Source organism: Hemiscyllium ocellatum, chromosome 4 (genome assembly GCF_020745735.1).
Source record: "Hemiscyllium ocellatum isolate sHemOce1 chromosome 4, sHemOce1.pat.X.cur, whole genome shotgun sequence".
NCBI classification, from domain to species: Eukaryota; Metazoa; Chordata; class Chondrichthyes; order Orectolobiformes; family Hemiscylliidae; genus Hemiscyllium; species Hemiscyllium ocellatum.
In genome coordinates this window covers 82181136-82201113 of record NC_083404.1, presented here as the reverse complement: position 1 = coordinate 82201113, position 19978 = coordinate 82181136, and the positions used below count along the sequence as shown (strand labels likewise).

General features: G+C 41.6%; 1 protein-coding gene across 1 annotated transcript in view; it reads left to right on the top strand.

The window, feature by feature from the left end:
• The window catches only part of LOC132815217 (putative Polycomb group protein ASXL3), a 305275-nt gene that overhangs the window by 237742 nt on the left and 47555 nt on the right, over nucleotides 1-19978 (top strand). The window contains exon 8 of the mRNA XM_060824032.1: nucleotides 6260-6423. Coding sequence (XP_060680015.1) covers nucleotides 6260-6423 — 164 coding nt within the window. The remainder of the gene's footprint in view (nucleotides 1-6259; nucleotides 6424-19978) is intronic.

The following is a 19978-nucleotide window of genomic DNA, read 5'->3' as shown; positions in this document are numbered from 1 at the left end:
TTGAAAGGATTATGTAAAAGGTTAGCAGAAACCTATACAATTCTAACAGAACTTGACAGGGTAAACACAGGAAGGATGTTTCTCATGACCATGGAGCCTAGAACCAGGGGTCACAGAACCAGAGATACGAGGTAAGCCATTTATTGCTGAGATGAGGAGAAATTTCTTCGGCCAGTGAATAGTGAAATTATTGATTTCTCTGCCAAAGAAAGCAATTGAGTCCAAACCATTGGTCGTTTTAAAGACAGACATAGATATAGTTGCTACAGCTGAAAGGATTAAAGGATATGGGGAGAAAGCACGAACAGTGTCCTGAGTTGGATGATCAACATAATCATATTGAATGGAGGAGTAAGCTCAAAGGCTTGAATGGCTTATTTCTGTTCCTATTTTTCTTTGCTTGCTCACAAGAAAACATGCATCTAACAGGATTTATCGTTTGGCTATTGGCTTCTTATCTTAGTACTCATTAACTCTGCGCTTGTTTAGAGGCTGCCAGCCTCTAATAACTTTGTAATGTTATCTTAGCAAACACTTAGTGACTTCAGCCCTGACTTACGACCTGCCAGGCTTTGTGCTGGTCACATTGCTTTCTCAATGTATGGCTCTTTAGTGCTCAGTTACAGATAGGTCAATCAGGGTGTCCTGGAGAAATAATGTTGAGGAACTGGGCCACCTCCCTGCAATAAACCAAAAGGAGGCTTTAGTATGATGGAAATTATGGAAAAGTGATCGTTTGTACAGAGTTGGCACAATGTGTCCATAAAGCGAGTAGGAAGGACAGCAATTGTTTAGTTAGTTTGCAAGGATTAGGTGTGTGGGAGCCATTGAGATGATCTTCGACATGCAATATTGAGAGTTGTTGTGCATGAGTCTTGGTGAAATGTGTGTACTCTTGCAGAATTAGAGTGGGTGATGGTCATGTGAGATAGTAGTGATGAGATGATGGGACTTAACTTTGTGGAGCACAGAAAATAATTGAATTAATTTGCTGTGTTGGGCATTTTGTTTCACTTCGGACAGTGCACTAATCCAGCCTAAGTTGGAAATTACACAACACCAGGTTAGAGTCCAACAGCTTTAATCGGAAGCACTAGTTCCTTCATCAGATGAACCACCTGATGAAGGAGCGGTGCTCCAAAAGCTAGTGTGCTTCCAATTAAACCTGTTGGACTATAACCTGGTGTTGTGTGATTTTTAATTTTGTACACCCCAGTCCAACACCGGCATCTCCAAATCATGACTAATCCAGGCTGCAATCCAAGTCCAGGCTAGTTTGGTCTGATGACCTGGCCTCCTGTGACAGTCAGCTGGAAGAAGGTCTGCTCTCCTCTTCACCATCTCATTCACCAATGCTTCCAAGTTGCCTTTCTTCTAGACTGTATTCTGAATGTAGTGACTCAAGCATCACAGAATATATGGTTGCTTCCAGTAGTGATGAGCAGTTCTACATCTTTGCTGCATGATTCCCTGAGAAAGATGCCAACAAGCTACTTGAAAGAGATGGCCAGTCATGGAAATGTCTTGCTCTCTGCTCTACATGTAATCAAACATTTTGGGAGTTTAAATGGATTAAGTAAAAAGTTGAAACGTCTTATGAAATAAATAAGCAATGAGGTCTCAGGTGGAAGATCAAGTGAATAAAGAAGCTCCAAGCCTTAGTGGATTGTGTGATGTGAATTTTCCTCGACAACACAGGAAAACTGCACCCTATATATTTTAAGGCTGACAAAGGCCATATCATTCAGAGCTTTAAAAGTATTGTTAAATGTTGACAGTGAAGGAGATTTTATTCTCAGATTACTGACAATTTTAAAGATGATGCACTGCCATCTAATAACTGTTAATCCATCTGCAGTGCCTGCCCCCCTTGTCCACTATTGCCAGAACACTGATATTAATTGTTCATGTCAGTCTTAATCTATGTCACTGGCAATGCTGGCAGACTGCTGTTCTAAGCTGGATGGTGAAAAATAAATCGATATTAGAAAACTGCTTCAAGATAACATGTTCAAGTAACTGGCCTTATAATCAACTGCTGTGTGTATGACTTTCTGGGATTTAATGAGAATGAGCCAGATCAAAAGAGTAGCATCATTCTGATCAGAGCCTGAGGGAGACCTACTTCTTCATATTTCTCTTCTATCTAAGAACCACATACTAAAGTTCTTGAGCACAAATGTAACTACATTTGTAATTTATAGTTTGCTCTTATGTCCTATTGGAGTTTGCGTGTATGACGACCTGTGGTTCATTAGAAATTGCATCCATACATATTAATGGTTTCCAGTAAAATTCCAGCAGTGGCATGGGAAGAATAGGAGGGAATTTGGCCTCATGTAGGAAAAACAATGGAAAAGTTACAAAATGGTGTGACGATTTAGTATATTTGAGCAATATGAAAGGTAGGGGCTGACAGAATATTGTGTGGTATGTAATGTGGGCCATCGTTACTGTGCCATGTTGATTTACTTTACCAGATTTCTTAAATTATGCCAACCTCATTCACCTTTATGACCTACATTATGCTGGTACTGTCCAGAGCATTTATCATGACCATTACCTCATGATTAGCATGGACATTTCTGTGTTGAACGTGAGAGGTACTTTTTATCTTCCTTTATTTTTTTCATAGTATATGGGTGTTGCTGACAAAATCAGTGCTTGCGGCTCACCATTGATTGCCCTTGTACTGAATGTTAGGCTATTTCAGAAAGCAGTTAAGAGTCAGCCATTTCACTGTGAGCCAAGTTACATGTAGACAAAACCAAGCCAGCAGACTTCCTTCTGTTAAGGATATTAAAGAACCAGGTCAGTTTTTATGACGATCAATCATAATTTCATGGCCAGCATTACTGAAACAACTTTTCAATTCCATATTTAATTAATTGAATATATTAATTAATTGAATATAAATTCCATCAGCTCTTATAATTTAAGGCCATTCTTCAGAACATTTACATGAACCTCTGAATTACTAGTCCAATAACATTTCCAGTATAGGATCATTTCATGTGTCAAACAGTGGGGCTATCCTTGCATCTACATTATACAACAGTATGCTCCTTTTTGAAGCATTCATCAAATGAGGATTTGGTTGCTACTGACAAACATTTCTAACGGGCTATTTCAATCTGCTGCATTAATTTTGCTTCACTTCACTTTCCCAGTCATTTTTTCTCATCATTACTCCAGGCAGCTTTTGTAAACTCCTTCAATCCATTTCAAATCTTTCAAAAGATTCAAAGAGCTTTTCCCCCATAGGAGGCTAACTATAGGGAGAGGCTAAACAGGCTGGGGTTGTTTTCCCTGGAGCGTCAGAGACTGAGGGGTGACCTTATAGAGGTTTACAAATTTATGAGGGGCATGGATAGGGTAAATAGACAAAGTCTTTTCCCTGGAGTCAGGGAGTCCAGAACTAGAGGGCATAGGTTTTGGGTGAGAGGGGAAAGATATAAAAGAGACCAAAGGTCAACTTTTTCACACAGAGGGGTGGTATGTGTATGGAATGAGTTGCCAGAGGAAGTGGCAATTACAACATTTAAGAGGCATTTGAATGGGTTTATGAATAGGAAGGGTTTGGAGGGATATGGGCTGGGTGCTGGCAGGTGGGACTAGATTGGATTGGGATATCTGGTCAGCATGGACGAGTTGGACCGAAGGGTCTGTTTCCATGCTGCACAACTCTATGACTCTGTGACAGCACACCTAAATATGAGAACAGAATGCAAAGACATTGCATATCTCATATATGTACAAAGTATAGATTAGATTACTGTAGAAAGAAGCATTTAAATTATTGCAATGATTGAACAACATAAAATGCGAAAACAGTGGTCCATTCTTGCACTACTGCATGAGGGTAAACATTCAATTTATTGTTTCATTAGTTACATTAGAGGAGACAAATATTAGAATAGTACAGAAACTGCTACTACTGCCAGACACATGCAAAATAATTCATGCAGTTCAAATTTTGAAAAGAAATCTAGATAAAGCCACATTTTACATGTAATTTCAAGACTTTACAAACCAAACTTTATTGACATTGCTTGATTTAGTTGTCTTCAAAATACTATAATCTAATTGAAGGGGGTGAAATGAGGCAACATTTTTTACCTGTTGCTTTGCCATGCTGTTGTTCACACTTTGGGGAGAGAGGATCATTAGATACATTTTCCTATTTGTGGTGATGCGTCTGCATTTGAAGCAGGACTAGCAGAGGTACTCACTGTTCTGAGGATGCAAGGCTTGGAGCAGTTCCAGGATGAAGAACCGAGATTCAAATCAGACTAAAGAAAAACATTGAGAAAGATTTTAATCCTGTAAGTAGGAGGCAAACAGACAAATTGGAAAATACAAGTACTTTACTGACACCTTCGCTTAGACTGCAGTCGTACTGTGGCATCAATATGCAAGGCAGGATGTTTACAGCCAGCCTTAGGACCCCAACAACTAGATGGATGTCAGAAAACTTCAGTGTGTGTGGAACAGACAGTGATTTTCCTAAATTGGCCAATTAAGAACAGGACTACTTTTCATTATTTATATAAATGATTTGAATGTGAACAGAGGAAGTACGATTAGTAGATTTGCCGATGGCACCAAAATTGGAGGTGTAGTGGACAGCGAAGAAAATTACCTCAGAATTCTATGGGACCTTTTTCAGATTGGCCAGTAGGCCAAGGAGTGACAGATGGAGTTTGATTTACATGAATGTGAGACGCTGCATTTTGAGAAGGCAAATCGGGATAGGACTTATACACCTAATGTTAAGGTCCTCAGAAGTGTTGCTGACCAAGGAGACCTTGAAGTGCAGGTTCATAGTTCCTTGAAAGTGAGCCACAGGTAGACAGGATAGACATTTAATATGCTTTCCTTCATTGGTCAGTGCATTGAGTATAGGCGTTAGGAGGTCATGTTGAAGCTGTACAGGACATTGATTAGGCCACTTTTGGAATACTACATTCGATTCTGGTTTCCATGTTATGGGAAAGTGTTATGAAACTTGAAAGCGTTCAGAAAATATTTACAAAGATGTTGCCAGGGTTGGAGGGCTTGAGCTGTAGGAGAGGCTGAATAGTCTGGGACTATTTTCCCTGGCATGTCCGAGGCTGAGGGGTGACCTTATAGAAGTTCATAAAATTATGAGATGAATAGATAGTTTGAATAGGTAAGGTGTTTTCGCTGAGGAGGGGGAGTCCAGAACTAGAGGGCATGGGTTAAAGTGGGAGGGGAGAGATTTAAAAGGAATGTAAGGGCAGCTTTTTTCACGTACAGAGTGCTGCATGTATGGAATGAGCTGCCAGAGGAAGTGGTGAAGGCTGGTACAATTACAATATTTAAAAGGCATCTGCATGAGTAAATGAATAGGTAGGGTTTAAAGGACTGTGGGCCAAATGCTGGCAAATGGGACTAGATTAATGTATGCTATCTGGTAGGCATGGAAAAGTTGGACTGAAGGGTCTGTTTCCATGCTGTACAGCTCTTCGACTGTATGACTCAAGTGGGGAATGTTGTGGCACAGTAATTGTGTCCCGACCTCTGAGCCAGTCATCCTGCCTGCTCCAGAAGTGTGTCTGGTTGTGTAAAGATATCTATATACAGCCTGGACTCTGAATAGTTCCCAAATGTATGTTTTTAAAAAAGAACTAAAGGCAAGCTTTTAAAGCTGGTCAGCCAAGAGGAGCCAACTGGACTACAGGAAGACCAAAAGTCTGTAAAAGATCTTATGGGCTGCCTTTTCAGGTATGTTCAAGAGGGGGCGCTGCAATGCAGTGGCACTCTTACTACAGCTCCAGCATCCAATAATAATAACTCACTAAGCTGAAACAGAACACTTGGAGCTTTCAGTGCATGGTGCAGTATGTGTTTGCCATCTGTTGCAAAATCTCCAGCTGTGCTGGTAGCAGAATTTTGACCCCTTTAAAACTATCTTAGAAGTTATACTTTCTGAATAGTAAGTATATGAGATAACCACTGCATAACAAAGCATCTTAAGAATCCTGACCTTTTTGTTTTAAGTAATTAAAGCACTACATGCAAACCATAAATATTGTGACCATTATATCGATCCCCTTTCTGTGATTATAACCGTCACATGAGAATAAAATGAAAATTTATGTAAAATTAGTACTGCAGAGAGAAAGGATACCTGTAATGCCTGGTAATGAGCAATGTTTTCCTTCTTGTGAAAATATGTGTAACCAAGGCTGCAGTGAATCTTATATCAAATGACACTTCTGTATCTTTTAAACAGGGCAATTAAAACGGACACGAGGAGAGGAAATTGATGTTGAGACCCCAGGATCTATCCTAGTAAACACCAACCTGCGAGCTCTAATAAACAAGCACACATTTGCCTCTCTACCACATCACTTTCAACAACAGCTCCTGATTTTACTACCGGAGGTAGATAGGCAGGTAAGCAGAGTCTCAATGGCTTTCTGTGCTGTGTCAGCTATATAGATATGGATCATTTAGCCTCACAATTTAGGAAAGCAAACTGTGGCTAATTTGTTCTTCTCAGCTAACTGACATTGGGAAATTGAAAATGTAAAAAGAAATCCTGTTGTAATTATGATAAAAATAAATTATCATTTTCAGATGCTGTCCAAAATCTCTGTTCTCCAAACATACTGTATCTAACTTGCAGTTCTTGTTTTATATTTTCATCATGAAAACAGTAATAACTAAGAGATTTGAAACTGAAACAGGGAAACGGACAAACATTACCAACTATTGACAAGACATAACTAAATGGGAGAGAGGGTGGGAGGCATCTTGACAGCACTCCAGCTGGCTGATGAGACCCCCAATGCCACAACAGGATTCTACTCAGAGCTGCAACACTTTTGCTGAATGCCTTGAACTGTAATCCCATCAAAAAAGGCTCCCCCTGCCCTTGGCTACAAGAATACTGAAGATGTAATTTAAAGAAAGAAATTTATAACAGAATTGTACTTGATACCACAGTTTACACTTGCAGAGACAAATCAGGCTGTTTCAGAGTCAGGTTGAAAAATCCCTTGTCAAACAGAAATTGGTTTATATGGTATGTGCACAGAATTTCGAACAACATGTCTTAGTTCAATCCTGTTTTATCAATAGATAATAAACATTTTCTGAAAGCACTGCCAAAGTTTCCACAACATGAAGCAGAAGAAATTTCTCATTCAGTTTACCATTCAACTTTACATGGCTTTTCTTCACATCTTCTTTCTCCTTAACAATAAGCCTCACATCTGTATTGAATGGTTTTGTATTACCCTTTAAGAGTCAAAATAATTGAGGATCTGAAATCATTGATGGCACAAGGTTTTCTCACTTACGTTGTCAAGGTTAAGGCAAAGTTCTCTGACACCAAAATATTCATAAGCCCTTTCTCTTGTGATCCATTTACATTCTCTGCTTCAGTGACCCCTTCTTTGGTAGCATATTCTATGACTAATATTAATAAGGGTCTCTTCCTTCAATCTTCTATGGCTAATGCAAATAGTTGTCCAGAAACAAACTCAATATTCCACAGCTTTTCTCTATTTATCATTCCCTTTGTTTTCTGTTACCAAGCCAGAATTTAAGCCAGCTGATTTATTCTTCCCCTCAGAAGTCATAAATATTTACACAGTTGAATAGTTGACCTGTTGGCCAAGAGAATGAAGTTGTAGACTTCCTGTGTTATAAGTGACTTTTTGACAGCAGTATTGAATACAAAAGTATGAAACAGTCATCCAATAGAACAGAGCTCAGACCTAGACAGCCTTTTACCACTGGAAAACACACTGTTTAGGGTCTAAATAAACAATACATATAATGTCTTTGATAGATCTGCAGTTTCACTGTCTAAACGAGCAGAGTGTAGCCGCACATGTAACATCATTCTGTACATTCTGTGCCAGTCAGTCATTCTCGTCATATTCAAATCATTAATATAAACCACAGAGCAACTCCATAAAGATAATGACTCCCAACTTGATATAAGAATAAAGAACAATATGGCACAGGAACAGGCCCTTCAGCCTTTCAAGCCTGTGCACACACTTTTGCCATTCTGTATTAAAACTGTCTTCACTGACAAAATCTGTATCCTTACTATTCATGTATTCTCCAGGTGTTTCTTGAATGCTGCTATTGTGTTTGCTTCTACCACCTCCTCTGACAGTGCGTACCGGGCACTCACCAATCTTTGTGTGAAAAACTTGCCTTGCACATCTCTTTTAAATATCGTTCCTTGTACCTTGTGTCTGTGTCCCCTAGTAATTGACCCCTCCACCCTGGGAAAAAAGCCTTATACTTTGCACTCTATCCATGCCATTCACACTCTTATAAACTTCTGTTTGGTCACCCCTCAACTTCCTGCATTCCAATAAAAACAAATCCAATCTATCCAACCTATCTTCATTGCTAAAATCCTCCATACCAGGTAACATCTTGGTAAACCTTTTCTGTCCCCTCTCCAAAGTATCCACATCCTTCTGGTGACCAGAACTGTATGCAATATTCCAAATATGGTCTAACTAAAGTGCTATGAAGCTGCAGCATAATTTGTCTATCCTTATATTCAACCCCTTCCAATGAAGGCAAGCATGCCTTAGGCCTCTTTTACTGCCTTATCTACCTGCGCTGCCACCTTCAGTGATCTGTGGACCTGCACATCCAGATCCTTCTGCATATCAATGCTCCTAAATATTCTGCCATTCACTGTATAATTTCCATTTATACTTCACCTTCCAAAATGCATCACCTCTCATTTGTCCAGATTAAACTCCATTTGCCATTTGTCTGCCCATGCCTCCAACTGATCTGCTGTATCCTCTGACAATCCTCCTCACTATCCGCAACTCCACCAATCTTTGTATCGTCCATATCGTACATGGCTCATGACTCCCCTATACCAGCTGACCACATGCTGTCATCAAGAGGCTCATGGAGCAAGTATTAGTGTTCTAAAGCAATATTTCTGCTGCCTGGACTGTCTACAGTGTAGTCTTTGCAGGCTCAACAATCTGGTTCTTCATCAGGTCTTTGGCAATTAGCTTGGGAGGATGAAGAGGACAAGGAAAAGCACCAGGAGGAATTGGTAACCCCGATTTTGTGGGCAATCTGTTCATGTGCTGCTTTTCCAATCAGACTCTAATTCCCTAAAACTATCACCACATCAATGTTACAGGGCCTTTCCATTTTCAATTATAGCAGCTACTTCACCAAAATTTTGAAATAAAAATGGCACAAAAACTATTATATTGCTACTTTATCCAACAACATTTCCTAATTATCCAACAAAGCTGAACTCTTCATCCTAGTCTATTTCCATAATATCCATCTTGAGATTCAACATGATTCTGGTGATTAAAAGTTTGGGTGCTGCCTAAATAATTTCAACCAAATACAGCACAAAATGCAAAACAAGCACTATTTAATTATTTGCCTTAGATGTGGGGAAAAGCCCTTTCTGCTGCTCTGTCTGTTGGGGAAGTCGACATAAAGTTAGTTCAGTAATGGCAGTCTGCATCTGAATGTGCATGTGTTCATGCAGTAATTGAAAAGCTGAAAATTGAATTCCTTTTAGATTGCATTTGAGAAATTACGAATGTAAGAACATTGTGAAGCACAATTTGAAACTCTGAAGCTGATTTTTTTGGAATTTGAGCAATTGGGAAATTGTGCACCTGAATGTAGTGTACACACAGAACCATCAGTCAGCACAGTACGTCTTGAAAAAGACCACTTTTGGAGACAATGGAGCGAATTCAACCCTCACAAAGGGGGCTATGTAATTGTGGACAAATGTTTCCCATTTGGATTGAAAAAAAAATGAAATAGGAGGTGAGAATATAGTAAGTGTTTTCCTCCACAAATTAGAGCCACATACTTTCAACTTGATGTCTAAACAATGTTACCCATAATACCACAGTACAATGGAATATGCTGAAGTTATTATGATTAGATTGGAATAGATTCTCTACAGTATGGAAACAGGCCCTTCAGCCCAACAAGTCTACACCAACCCTCCGAAGACTAACCCACCCAGACCAATTCCACTACCCTATATTTACCCCTGACTAATGCACCTAACACTATCAGCAATTGCACATGGCCAATTCACCTGATCTGCACATCTTTGGATTGGCAGATCCAAATCTTATTATGATACAAATAAGGATGAAATTGCACTGAGAGTTATTTCTGTCAATGGTTGCAGTTGTCAAGTAAAACAATTGCAGATCATGTTCTTGAATTAAAGAAGCTGTTTCATCACTGAGGCCTAAAGAAAAATAACATCCAGACCAAACTTTTAATCAAAGGCAATAAAGTGACATGGAAGCAGAAGTAACTTGTCCAAGGAAGCGGTAGAAAGGGATAGCTCCAAACCACAAAAGCTACCTTCTCATGAGCCAGCAAGGGAAGTCTACCAGATTTCTTTAAGATCTAGGCCACAGTAGCCAAGTTCACAGACTCAGAATCACAAACTTAGATGTTACCATTGCAGTACATGCACAGTCATAGTCGAGTAACAATGTTATTCCTGTGTTTAAGTCAATCATATTCAGATCACATACAGGAGGAGACAAAACAGTAGTGTTCCAGTTGTGATGAATCAGCAATGTTTGTGGTAGATGTAAAGCTAGTTTAGGTATCTGGATATTCTGGACTGTATATAAGTTATATAGAGAAACAAAAATTACCGTTATTATACAGGAAGATCAAGAGTTGTACTCCGTTAAACAGCACTTGGAAAATGGAAATAAAACAGCTGAAGACAAAATTTCAGCACTCTCAGAAAACGTCAGTGAGTCACCACATACTTATATCACTGATTCAGCTCTACAGCAGTATCTATTATCTCAGCAGGAGAGTACAAAGCATTCCTAAGTCACATTCCCTTAAGAAAACTGGACTGGAATTGTTTAGATATCGAAATAACAATATTCCAATGTCTGTGCAATTTAGTGTTAGGGTGAATTATGATGATCCATTCCATTGTTTGTCACAGTGTGTGCTCAAGTTTCTGTTCTAGAATAGACAGGCAGGAAGAGCACAGCAGGCCAGACAGCATCATGAGGTGGCAAAGTTGACATTTTGGGTGTAACCCTTCTTCAGGACTGCTAGAACTGATGGGTTGCAGTGGGGTTGCACACCAGTCCTGAAGAAGGGTCACACCCGAAACGTTGACTTCTCCACCTCCTGATGCTGCCTGGCCTGCTGTGTTCTTACAGCCTCCTGCCTGTCTATTTTGGATTCCCGCATCTGCAGTTTCTTTTTTGTCTCTAACCAAGTTTCTGTTCTGACAACCAAGTGCAGTTTCTCTTTGTTTGATTACTGTTCTCTTCTGTTGCTGAGAAAAAGTGCATATTTTGAACAATTTTGAAGTTTCACGATGTGTGATGGACTGTAATGAACAATGCAAAGATGCAAACAATATAAAATTCTTAAGGGGCTTGACAGAGTAAATGCTCATGGAGGAGTCTAGAACCAGAAAGGGCAAAAAAGTAGATGTGAGCAATGTTGGATCAGCCGTAATTCTATTGAATGTTGAAGCAGACTTGAGGAGCTGAATGGCTTATTCCTCCTATTTCTTATCTTATGGTCCTGTTGTGGGCTACACTGGAGACTGGGGAAAGAGTAGCACTGACATTGACAGGGTGGTGAGATGGGGTAATGCTAAAAATGTGCAGTTTGGATCATTATCAGCAATAGATGTGAAACTCTGCCCTTGCAAGTTCAATGTAGTGTCAGCTGTACCATGTACTTGCCCTGGCTTTGGGGTTACTGTCCCACTGCATGCAAGGAGAGTTAGGTGGTGATAGCCAGTGGTATTGTCACAGAACTAGTGATCCTGAGACCCAGATAATCTTTAGGGAACCTGCGTTTAAATTACAGCAGAGGGTGGAATTTAAATTTAATAAACGCATGAAATTTTAAGTCTAATAATGACCATATAATTTTTATTTATTGTTATAAAAAAAACCCTATCTGGCTCAGGAAAGGAAAACTGTCGTCCTTTCCTGGGCTTGTCTACAGGTGACTCCACAGAAACATGAGTGTCTATTAACAGCTGTCTGAAATGGCTTAGCAAGGTATTCAATATCAACTGCTGGAATGAGAAAGGAATCGACTAAACTCTGACATGGTAATACTCACAGAATCACTCTTTACACACAATGTTCCAAACATCACAATCACCATCCTTGTATGTCCTGTGCCACTAGCAAGACATACCCAGCAAAGATGGTGTAACAGTATTATATTGTTGGGAGGGAGCTGCACAGGAAGTCCTCAAAATTGACTCCATACCTCATGAAGTCAAACATGGGCAAGGGCCACCCCTGTTGATTACCATATAACACCATCCTCAACCCCTTGCTGACGAATTATTACTTGAACACATTTGAAGTAACACTGAGAGGCACAGAATGTATTTGGGATCAGGGGGCTTCAATATCAGTGGCAGACCTGGTCGCGTCCTAAAGGACATAACTGTTCAGATTTAAGGTGGGTTGTAAGGGATCGATCAAGAGGGAAAAACACCCCTGACCTCATCCTCACCAATCTGCCAGCTGCAGATGTATCTGTCTATGACAGTATTGGTAAGAGTGACCACCACACAGTCCTGGATTTGCAATATGAAGACCGTCCATCATGTTTTTTGGCACTAGCATCAAATGAAATTGATTTTGAACAGATCTAGTAACTCAAGACCATATAACTTTGACAGGGTGGTGAGATGGGGTAATGCTAAAAATGTGCAGTTTGGATCATTATCAGCAATAGATGTGAAACTCTGCCCTTGCAAGTTCAATGTTCATGAGACACTGTGGGTCATCAGCCGCAGCAGAGTTGTACTCCAACATAATCTGCACCTCATTGCCCAGCATATCCCCAACTCTACCATTACTGTCGAGAGGATCAACTCTTCAATGAAGAGTGGAGGAGGGCATGCCATGTGCAGCACCAAGCATATGTAAAAATGAGATGTTAACCTGCTGAGCCTACACAACAGGACCACCTGCCTGCCAAACAGCATAAGCAGCAAATGATAAATAGAGCTAAGCAATTCCACAATCAATAAATCAGATCTCAGCTCTGCCACATCCAGCCATGGATGATAGTGGAAAATTAAACAACGCACCAGGGGTTCCGCAAGTATTCCCATCCTCAATGATAGGGGAGCTGAGCACATCAATACTAAAGATAATAATCATCAGCCAGAAGTGTTGAATGAATGATCCATCGTGGCTTCCTCCAGAGATCCCTAGCATCACAAATGCCAGTCTTCAGCCAATTCGAATCTTTCTTGTGATATCAAAAAATGGTTGAAGCTGCTGGATACTGCGAAGGCTGTGGATGCTAACAATATAGAAGTACTGAAGACGTACTGAAGAATTCAGATAAATGCGAGGTGCTGCATTTTGGGAAAGCAAATCTTAGCAGGACTTATACACTTAATGGGAAAGTACTAGGGAGTGTTGCTGAAAAAGAGACCTCGGAGTGCAGGTTCATAGCTCCTTGAAAGTTGAGTCGCAGGTAGGGATAGGATAGTGAAGGCGGCGTTTGGTATGCGTTCCATTATTGGCCAGAGTATTGAGTACAGTAATTGGGACGTCATGTTGCGACTGTACAGGGCATTGGCTAAGCCACTGTTGGAATATTGCGTGCAATTCTGGTCTCCTTCCTATCGGAAAGATGTTGTGAAACTCGAAAGGGTTCAGAAAAGATTTACAAGGATGTTGCCAGGGTTGGAGGATTTGAGCTATAGGGAGAGGCTGAACAGGCTGGGGTTGTTTTGCCTGGAGCGTTGGAGGCTGAGGGGTGACCTTATAGAGGTTTACAAAATTATGAGGGGCATGGATAGGGTAAATGGACAAAGTCTTTTCCATGGGGTTGGGGAGTCCAGAACGAGAAGGCATAGGTTTAGGGTGAGAGGGGAAAGATATAAAAGAGATCTAAGGGGCAACTTTTTCACGCAGAGGGTGGTGCGTATATGGAATGAGCTGCCAGAGGATGTGGTGGAGGCTGGTACAATTGCAACATTTAAGAGGCATTTGGATGGTTATATGAATAGCAAGGTTTGGAGGGATATGGGCTGGGTGCTGGCAGGTGGGACTAGATTGGGTTGGGATATCTGGTCGGCATGGACAGGTTGGACTGAAGGGTGTATTTCCATGCTGTACATCTCTATGACTCTGTGACCTGTGTTCCCGAACTAACCAAACGGTTTCCAGTAAAGTCAGTTCTTCTATAACACGATGGTTGCATTCTTGTGCAATATGCGTTGTGGAAAAATCACGCTTTAGAAGAAGTGCTTAAAGTATGGCGATGTAATCTCGTTTCAGCCAACACATGTTTTAAAAGTTTGCACTTTAGAAACAGCGTCCCCGATTTATCAATCATGTTACAGCAAATTCAAGTTGACGAAACGCGTGTTATGGCAGAACGACCTGCACAGCTACAATGTCTGCACTTGCTTGACAGTATGAAAAATTGCCCAGGTACATCCTGTACACAAAAAGCAGGACAGAGCCAAACTAGTAATTACTGCCCCATCAGTCTATTTGCAATAATTAATAAAGTGTTGTAAGGTATCATCAACAATGCATTGAAGCAGTCCTTGCTTAACAATAACCTTTTCACCAATGCTCAGTTTGGGTTCCATCAGGGTCATTCAGCTCCTGCCTTCATTACAGCCTCAGTTCAAATATGAACAAAAAAACCAGAACTCCAGAGGTAAAATGTGAGTAACTGCCCTTGATATCAAAAATTTATTTGACTGAGTGTGACATCTTGAAACCCTGGTAAAACCAGAGTCAATGGAAATCAAAGGATTATTCTCAACTGATCATAGAATTTTACAGAAGAGGCCCTTCAGCTATTTAGACTGTATCATCAAAACAGCACTAAATGAACACTCGTTCCACTTTCTAGCATTTGGCCCATAGTATTGAATTTTATGACATTTCAGTGCTCATTGACGTGCATTTTAAAGGCTGCGAGTATGCCTGCCTCAACTACTCTCCTAGGCATTGCATTCCAGACTGCCATTACAACCTGGGTGATAAAACATATCCTGAAATCCGGTGTAAACCTCCTGCTTTTCACCTTAAAAGTGTGCATCCTTGTTATTGTCTCTTCAACCAACCCCCCCATCCCTCCCCCCCACCCCACCCCACCCCATGCCCTTCATAATATTATACATCACAAATAGGTCCCACTCAACCCTTCCTGCTCCAAAGAAAAAAAATCACACAACGCCAAGTTATTGTCCAACAGGTTTAATTGGAAGCACTGAAGGAGCAGTGCTCCAAAAGCTAGTGCTTCCAAACAAACCCATTGGACTATAGTTGTGTGATTTTTAACTCTGTCCACCCCAGTCTAACAACAACACCTGCAAATCATGCTTCAAAGAAAACAACTTGGTCCAGCTTCTCTTCATAACTAAAGTGCTTCATCCCAGGCAACATTTCCTCTGCAGATCTTCCATGCAATTATATCCTTCCTATAGAGTGCAGACCAGAACTGCATATAGTACTACACCTGTGGTCTAATCAAAGTTCGATACAGCTGCAATATCAACTCCTTGTTCTTATAATCTCTGCTGTGACTGATAAAGTTAAGTGACCCATCAGCCTTTTCAACTATCCTATTAACCTACCCTGCCTTCTTCGGGTATTTGTAGATAAGCGCCCAAAGATCCCTCTCCTCCTCTGATCCTGTTAGTATCCTATCATTCATTGTGCAATCTCCTGTCTTATTACTTCGTCACTTTTTGGAGTTAAATTCCATCTGCCACTGATCTGCCCGTTTGATCAAATCATTTAAAATCTTATAACCCAAGGCTTTCTTCCTCACTGTCAACTACAGGGAAGTCCTTGTTTCATCCACAAATTTACTTAGCATTCCCCCCACCCCCATTCTCATCTCCATCATTTATATATGTCATGACCAATAAAGGACCCAGCCTCTATCCCTGTGTTGTGCCACTGGACGTTGGACTCCAATCACACAAATAGCCTACTACCACCAACTTTACCTTCTGCCACTAAAACAGCTTTCAATCCAACTTTCCAAATTTTTCTGGATTCCACATACGTTTACTTTCTTTATCAATCTCTCATGTGGGACCGTGTCAAAGGCTTTGTTGAAATCAGTATAAACTACATGAACTGTACAACCATAGTCTACATACTTGGTAGCCATCTCAAAAAAAATCAACCAGATTTGTTCAGCATGACCTCCCTCTGACAAAGCCATACTGACCACCTCAGATCAAACCTTACCTCTTTAATTGGAGATTAATTTTCTCCTTCAGAATTTTCTTCAAAGGTTTCCCTATCACTGATGTGAGACTCACTGATCTGTAATTCCTGCTGCTTCTTTCTCTGCTCTGAAAAAGCAATGGAAATCATGGAGTACAGCAGCCTGCAAGTAAGCACCAAAAACCCTACGTGCTAAAAACATGAGCCATTTGGCTGGCACCCTGTGCTGAAATCAGTGAATGTGCACTAAGAAAGCAATGTGAAGTAGGGTAGCAGCCTCCAAATATCCACAATGTATGTGAGTGCTGGAAAAGAAACTAAGAGCCATAAGATGCATCCTTAAGTAAATACGTGAAATGAATGTGTAGCGTTGTGGACAAAACAATCTTTGCAGAAGTATGCAAGTTGTAAATATCCTTCAGTACGAAAGTGAAGTGTTGAAAGGCTGTACTGGTTAGGCCAAAGGCAGTCACGATAATGTGCTGAGGCTAGTGTTTTGCGGATGTTGGCTTGCCTTGGATGAAGGGTTGAGGAGGATACAGCCGATGGAACGTGTATGGACATTGAGGTGAAAAACCTGTTGGGATTAGCAGTAGTTGAGCTGTGGCTGTCAGGCATTAGTTTTGAACTACAGGTCCAGACTTTGCACGTCAGTTTGCTTAGGGTAGGAGTGTAGAGTTGCAAGAGAGTTAATTGGAGTATTGATGAATGCAAATACATGGAACTAACATAGTTGCCAATGAATGGTAAGAGTAAAAAATGAGGTCTGCAGATGCTGGAGATCACAGCTGCAAATGTGTTGCTGGTCAAAGCACAGCAGGCCAGGCAGCATCTCAGGAATAGAGAATTCGACGTTTCGAGCATAAGCCCTTCATCAGGAATAAGAGAGAGAGAGCCAAGCAGGCTAAGATAAAAGGTAGGGAGGAGGGACTAGGGGGAGGGGCGATGGAGGTGGGATAGGTGGAAGAAGGTCAAGGTGAGGGTGATAGGCCGGAGTAGGGTGGGGGCGGAGAGGTCAGGAAGAGGATTGCAGGTTAGGAGGGCGGTGCTGAGTTGAGGGAACCGACTGAGACAAGGTGGGGGGAGGGGAAATGAGGAAACTGGAGAAATCTGAATTCATACCTTGTGGTTGGAGGGTTCCCAGGCGGAAGATGAGGCGCTTCTCCTCCAGCCGTCGTGTTGTTGTGTTCTGCCGGTGGAGGAGTCCAAGGACCTGCATGTCCTCGGTGGAGTGGGATGGAGAGTTAAAGTGTTGAGCCACGGGGTGATTGGGTTGGTTGGTTCGGGCGGCCCGGAGGTGTTCTCTGAAGCGTTCCGCAAGTAAGCGGCCTGTCTCACCAATATAGAGGAGGCCACATCGGGTGCAGCGGATGCAATAGATGATGTGTGTGGAGGTACAGGTGAACTTGTGGCGGATATGGAAGGATCCCTTGGGGCCTTGGAGGGAAGTGAGTGTGGAGGTGTGGGCGCAAGTTTTACATTTCCTGCGGTTGCAGGGGAAGGTGCCGGGGGTGGAGGTTGGGTTGGTGGGGGGTGTGGATCTGACGAGGGAGTCACGAAGGGAGTGGTCCTTGCGGAACGCTGATAGGGGAGGGGAGGGAAATATATCCTTGGTGGTGGGGTCCGTTTGGAGGTGGCGGAAATGGCGGCGGATGATACGTTGTATGCGGAGGTTGGTGGGGTGGTAGGTGAGAACCAGTGGGGTTCTGTCTTGGTGGTGGTTGGAGGAGCGGGGCTCAAGGGCGGAGGAGCGGGAAGTGGAGGAGATGCGGTGGAGGGCATCGTCGATCACGTCTGGGGGGAATCTGCGGTCGTTGAAGAAGGAGGCCATCTGGGCTGTGCGGTGTTGGAATTGGTCCTCCTGGGAGCAGATGCGGCGGAGACGAAGGAATTGGGAATATGGGATGGCGTTTTTACAGGGGGCAGGGTGGGAGGAGGTGTAGTCCAGGTAGCTGTGGGAGTCAGTCGGTTTATAATAGATGTCTGTGTTGAGTCGGTCGCCCGAGATAGAAATGGAAAGGTCTAGGAAGGGGAGGGAGGAGTCTGAGACAGTCCAGGTGAATTTCAGGTCGGGATGGAAGGTGTTAGTAAAGTTGATGAACTGTTCAACCTCCTCGTGGGAGCACGAGGCAGCGCCGATACAGTCATCGATGTAGCGGAGGAAAAGGTGGGGGGTGGTGCCAGTGTAGTTGCGGAAGATGGACTGTTCCACATATCCTACGAAGAGGCAGGCATAGCTGGGGCCCATGAGGGTGCCCATGGCAACTCCTTTAGTTTGGAGGAAGTGGGAGGATTGAAAAGAGAAGTTATTCAGGGTGAGGACCAGTTCAGTCAGTCGAAGGAGGGTGTCAGTGGAAGGGTACTGGTTGGTGCGTCGGGAAAGGAAGAAGCAGAGGGCTTTGAGTCCTTCGTGATGGGGGATGGAGGTGTACAGGGACTGGATGGGGTTTGGAGGAAGTGGGAGGATTGAAAAGAGAAGTTATTCAGGGTGAGGACCAGTTCAGTCAGTCGAAGGAGGGTGTCAGTGTATGAATGGTAAGACTCTAAAATGTAAAGCTTATGCAGAAAACTTAACTGTTTTGGGTTAAGATTGCATAACGTTCATCATTTTTCTATGTTCCCTCATTTCTTCTAGTCTTGCAAGGACTTCAGGGAATTTTGGTGCTGAAAATTGCAATTTCATTATTCATCTAGATTATAATTCTTACTGAAAACCCCCAGAATGCAAAAAGAAATAAATGATCAGATGGTTATTTATCATTATTTATTAATACATTTTAAAATTTTGCAACGATATGAGAAACATTTTTCTCAATATTTGCAGATGCTGTGCATCCAATTTGCTTTACTCTCAGTCGTTGTGATTAGTGTTTTTTGTAATTTCACAAAATTACTGTGCCTGAGTCTTTAGAAAAATAACTTATGCACTAGTTTATACTCAAAAACAAAAGAAAATCCCCAATTTATTTTTAATATATTCAGACTCACGTGGGTGTGTAGACACAACTGCTCTGAGAATATAATGCGGATCTGTGTTTTTACATCATCTTATGGGATTTTCCAGCTATTTTCTATTTTATGTCCATGTTTCAACAAAACTAAATCCATGGTCATAGTGAACATTAGAAATAACAGCAGAAATGGACAAGAAGTAGATCATTGAACCCATCAAGCCTGTTCCCCAATTCAACAAGAACATGGCTGATCTCTTGATGCTTTGAATTCTCCATTCCCTTCCATCCATAACATCTGATTCCCATGCCCAACAGAAATCTACCTACTTCTGTCTTAAAAATATTTAATGATCCTGCCTCCACCACTTTCTGATACAGAGAATTCCAAGGATGCAAAACAATCTGAGAAAAAAAAATCTTCCCAGCTCTTTTCTGAAAAAGCAGCTCCTAACTTTCAAAGAGTGCGCCCTATTTCTTGACTTACCCAAGGAAAGAAACATACTTCCTATGTCTACTTAGTCAGGACCATTCAGGATCTTTTATGCTTTTAAGTACAACGGGACTTTGATCAGATGGGCCAATGAGCCAAGGAATGGCAGATGGAGTTTACTTTAGATAAACATAAGGTGCTGCATTTTGGAAAGGCAAATCAAGGCAGGACTTATACACTTAATGGTAAAGTCCTGAGGAGTGTTGCTGAACAAAGAGTGCAGGTTCATGGTTCCTTTGAAGTGGAGTCTCAGGTAGATAGGACAGTGAAGAAGGTGTTTA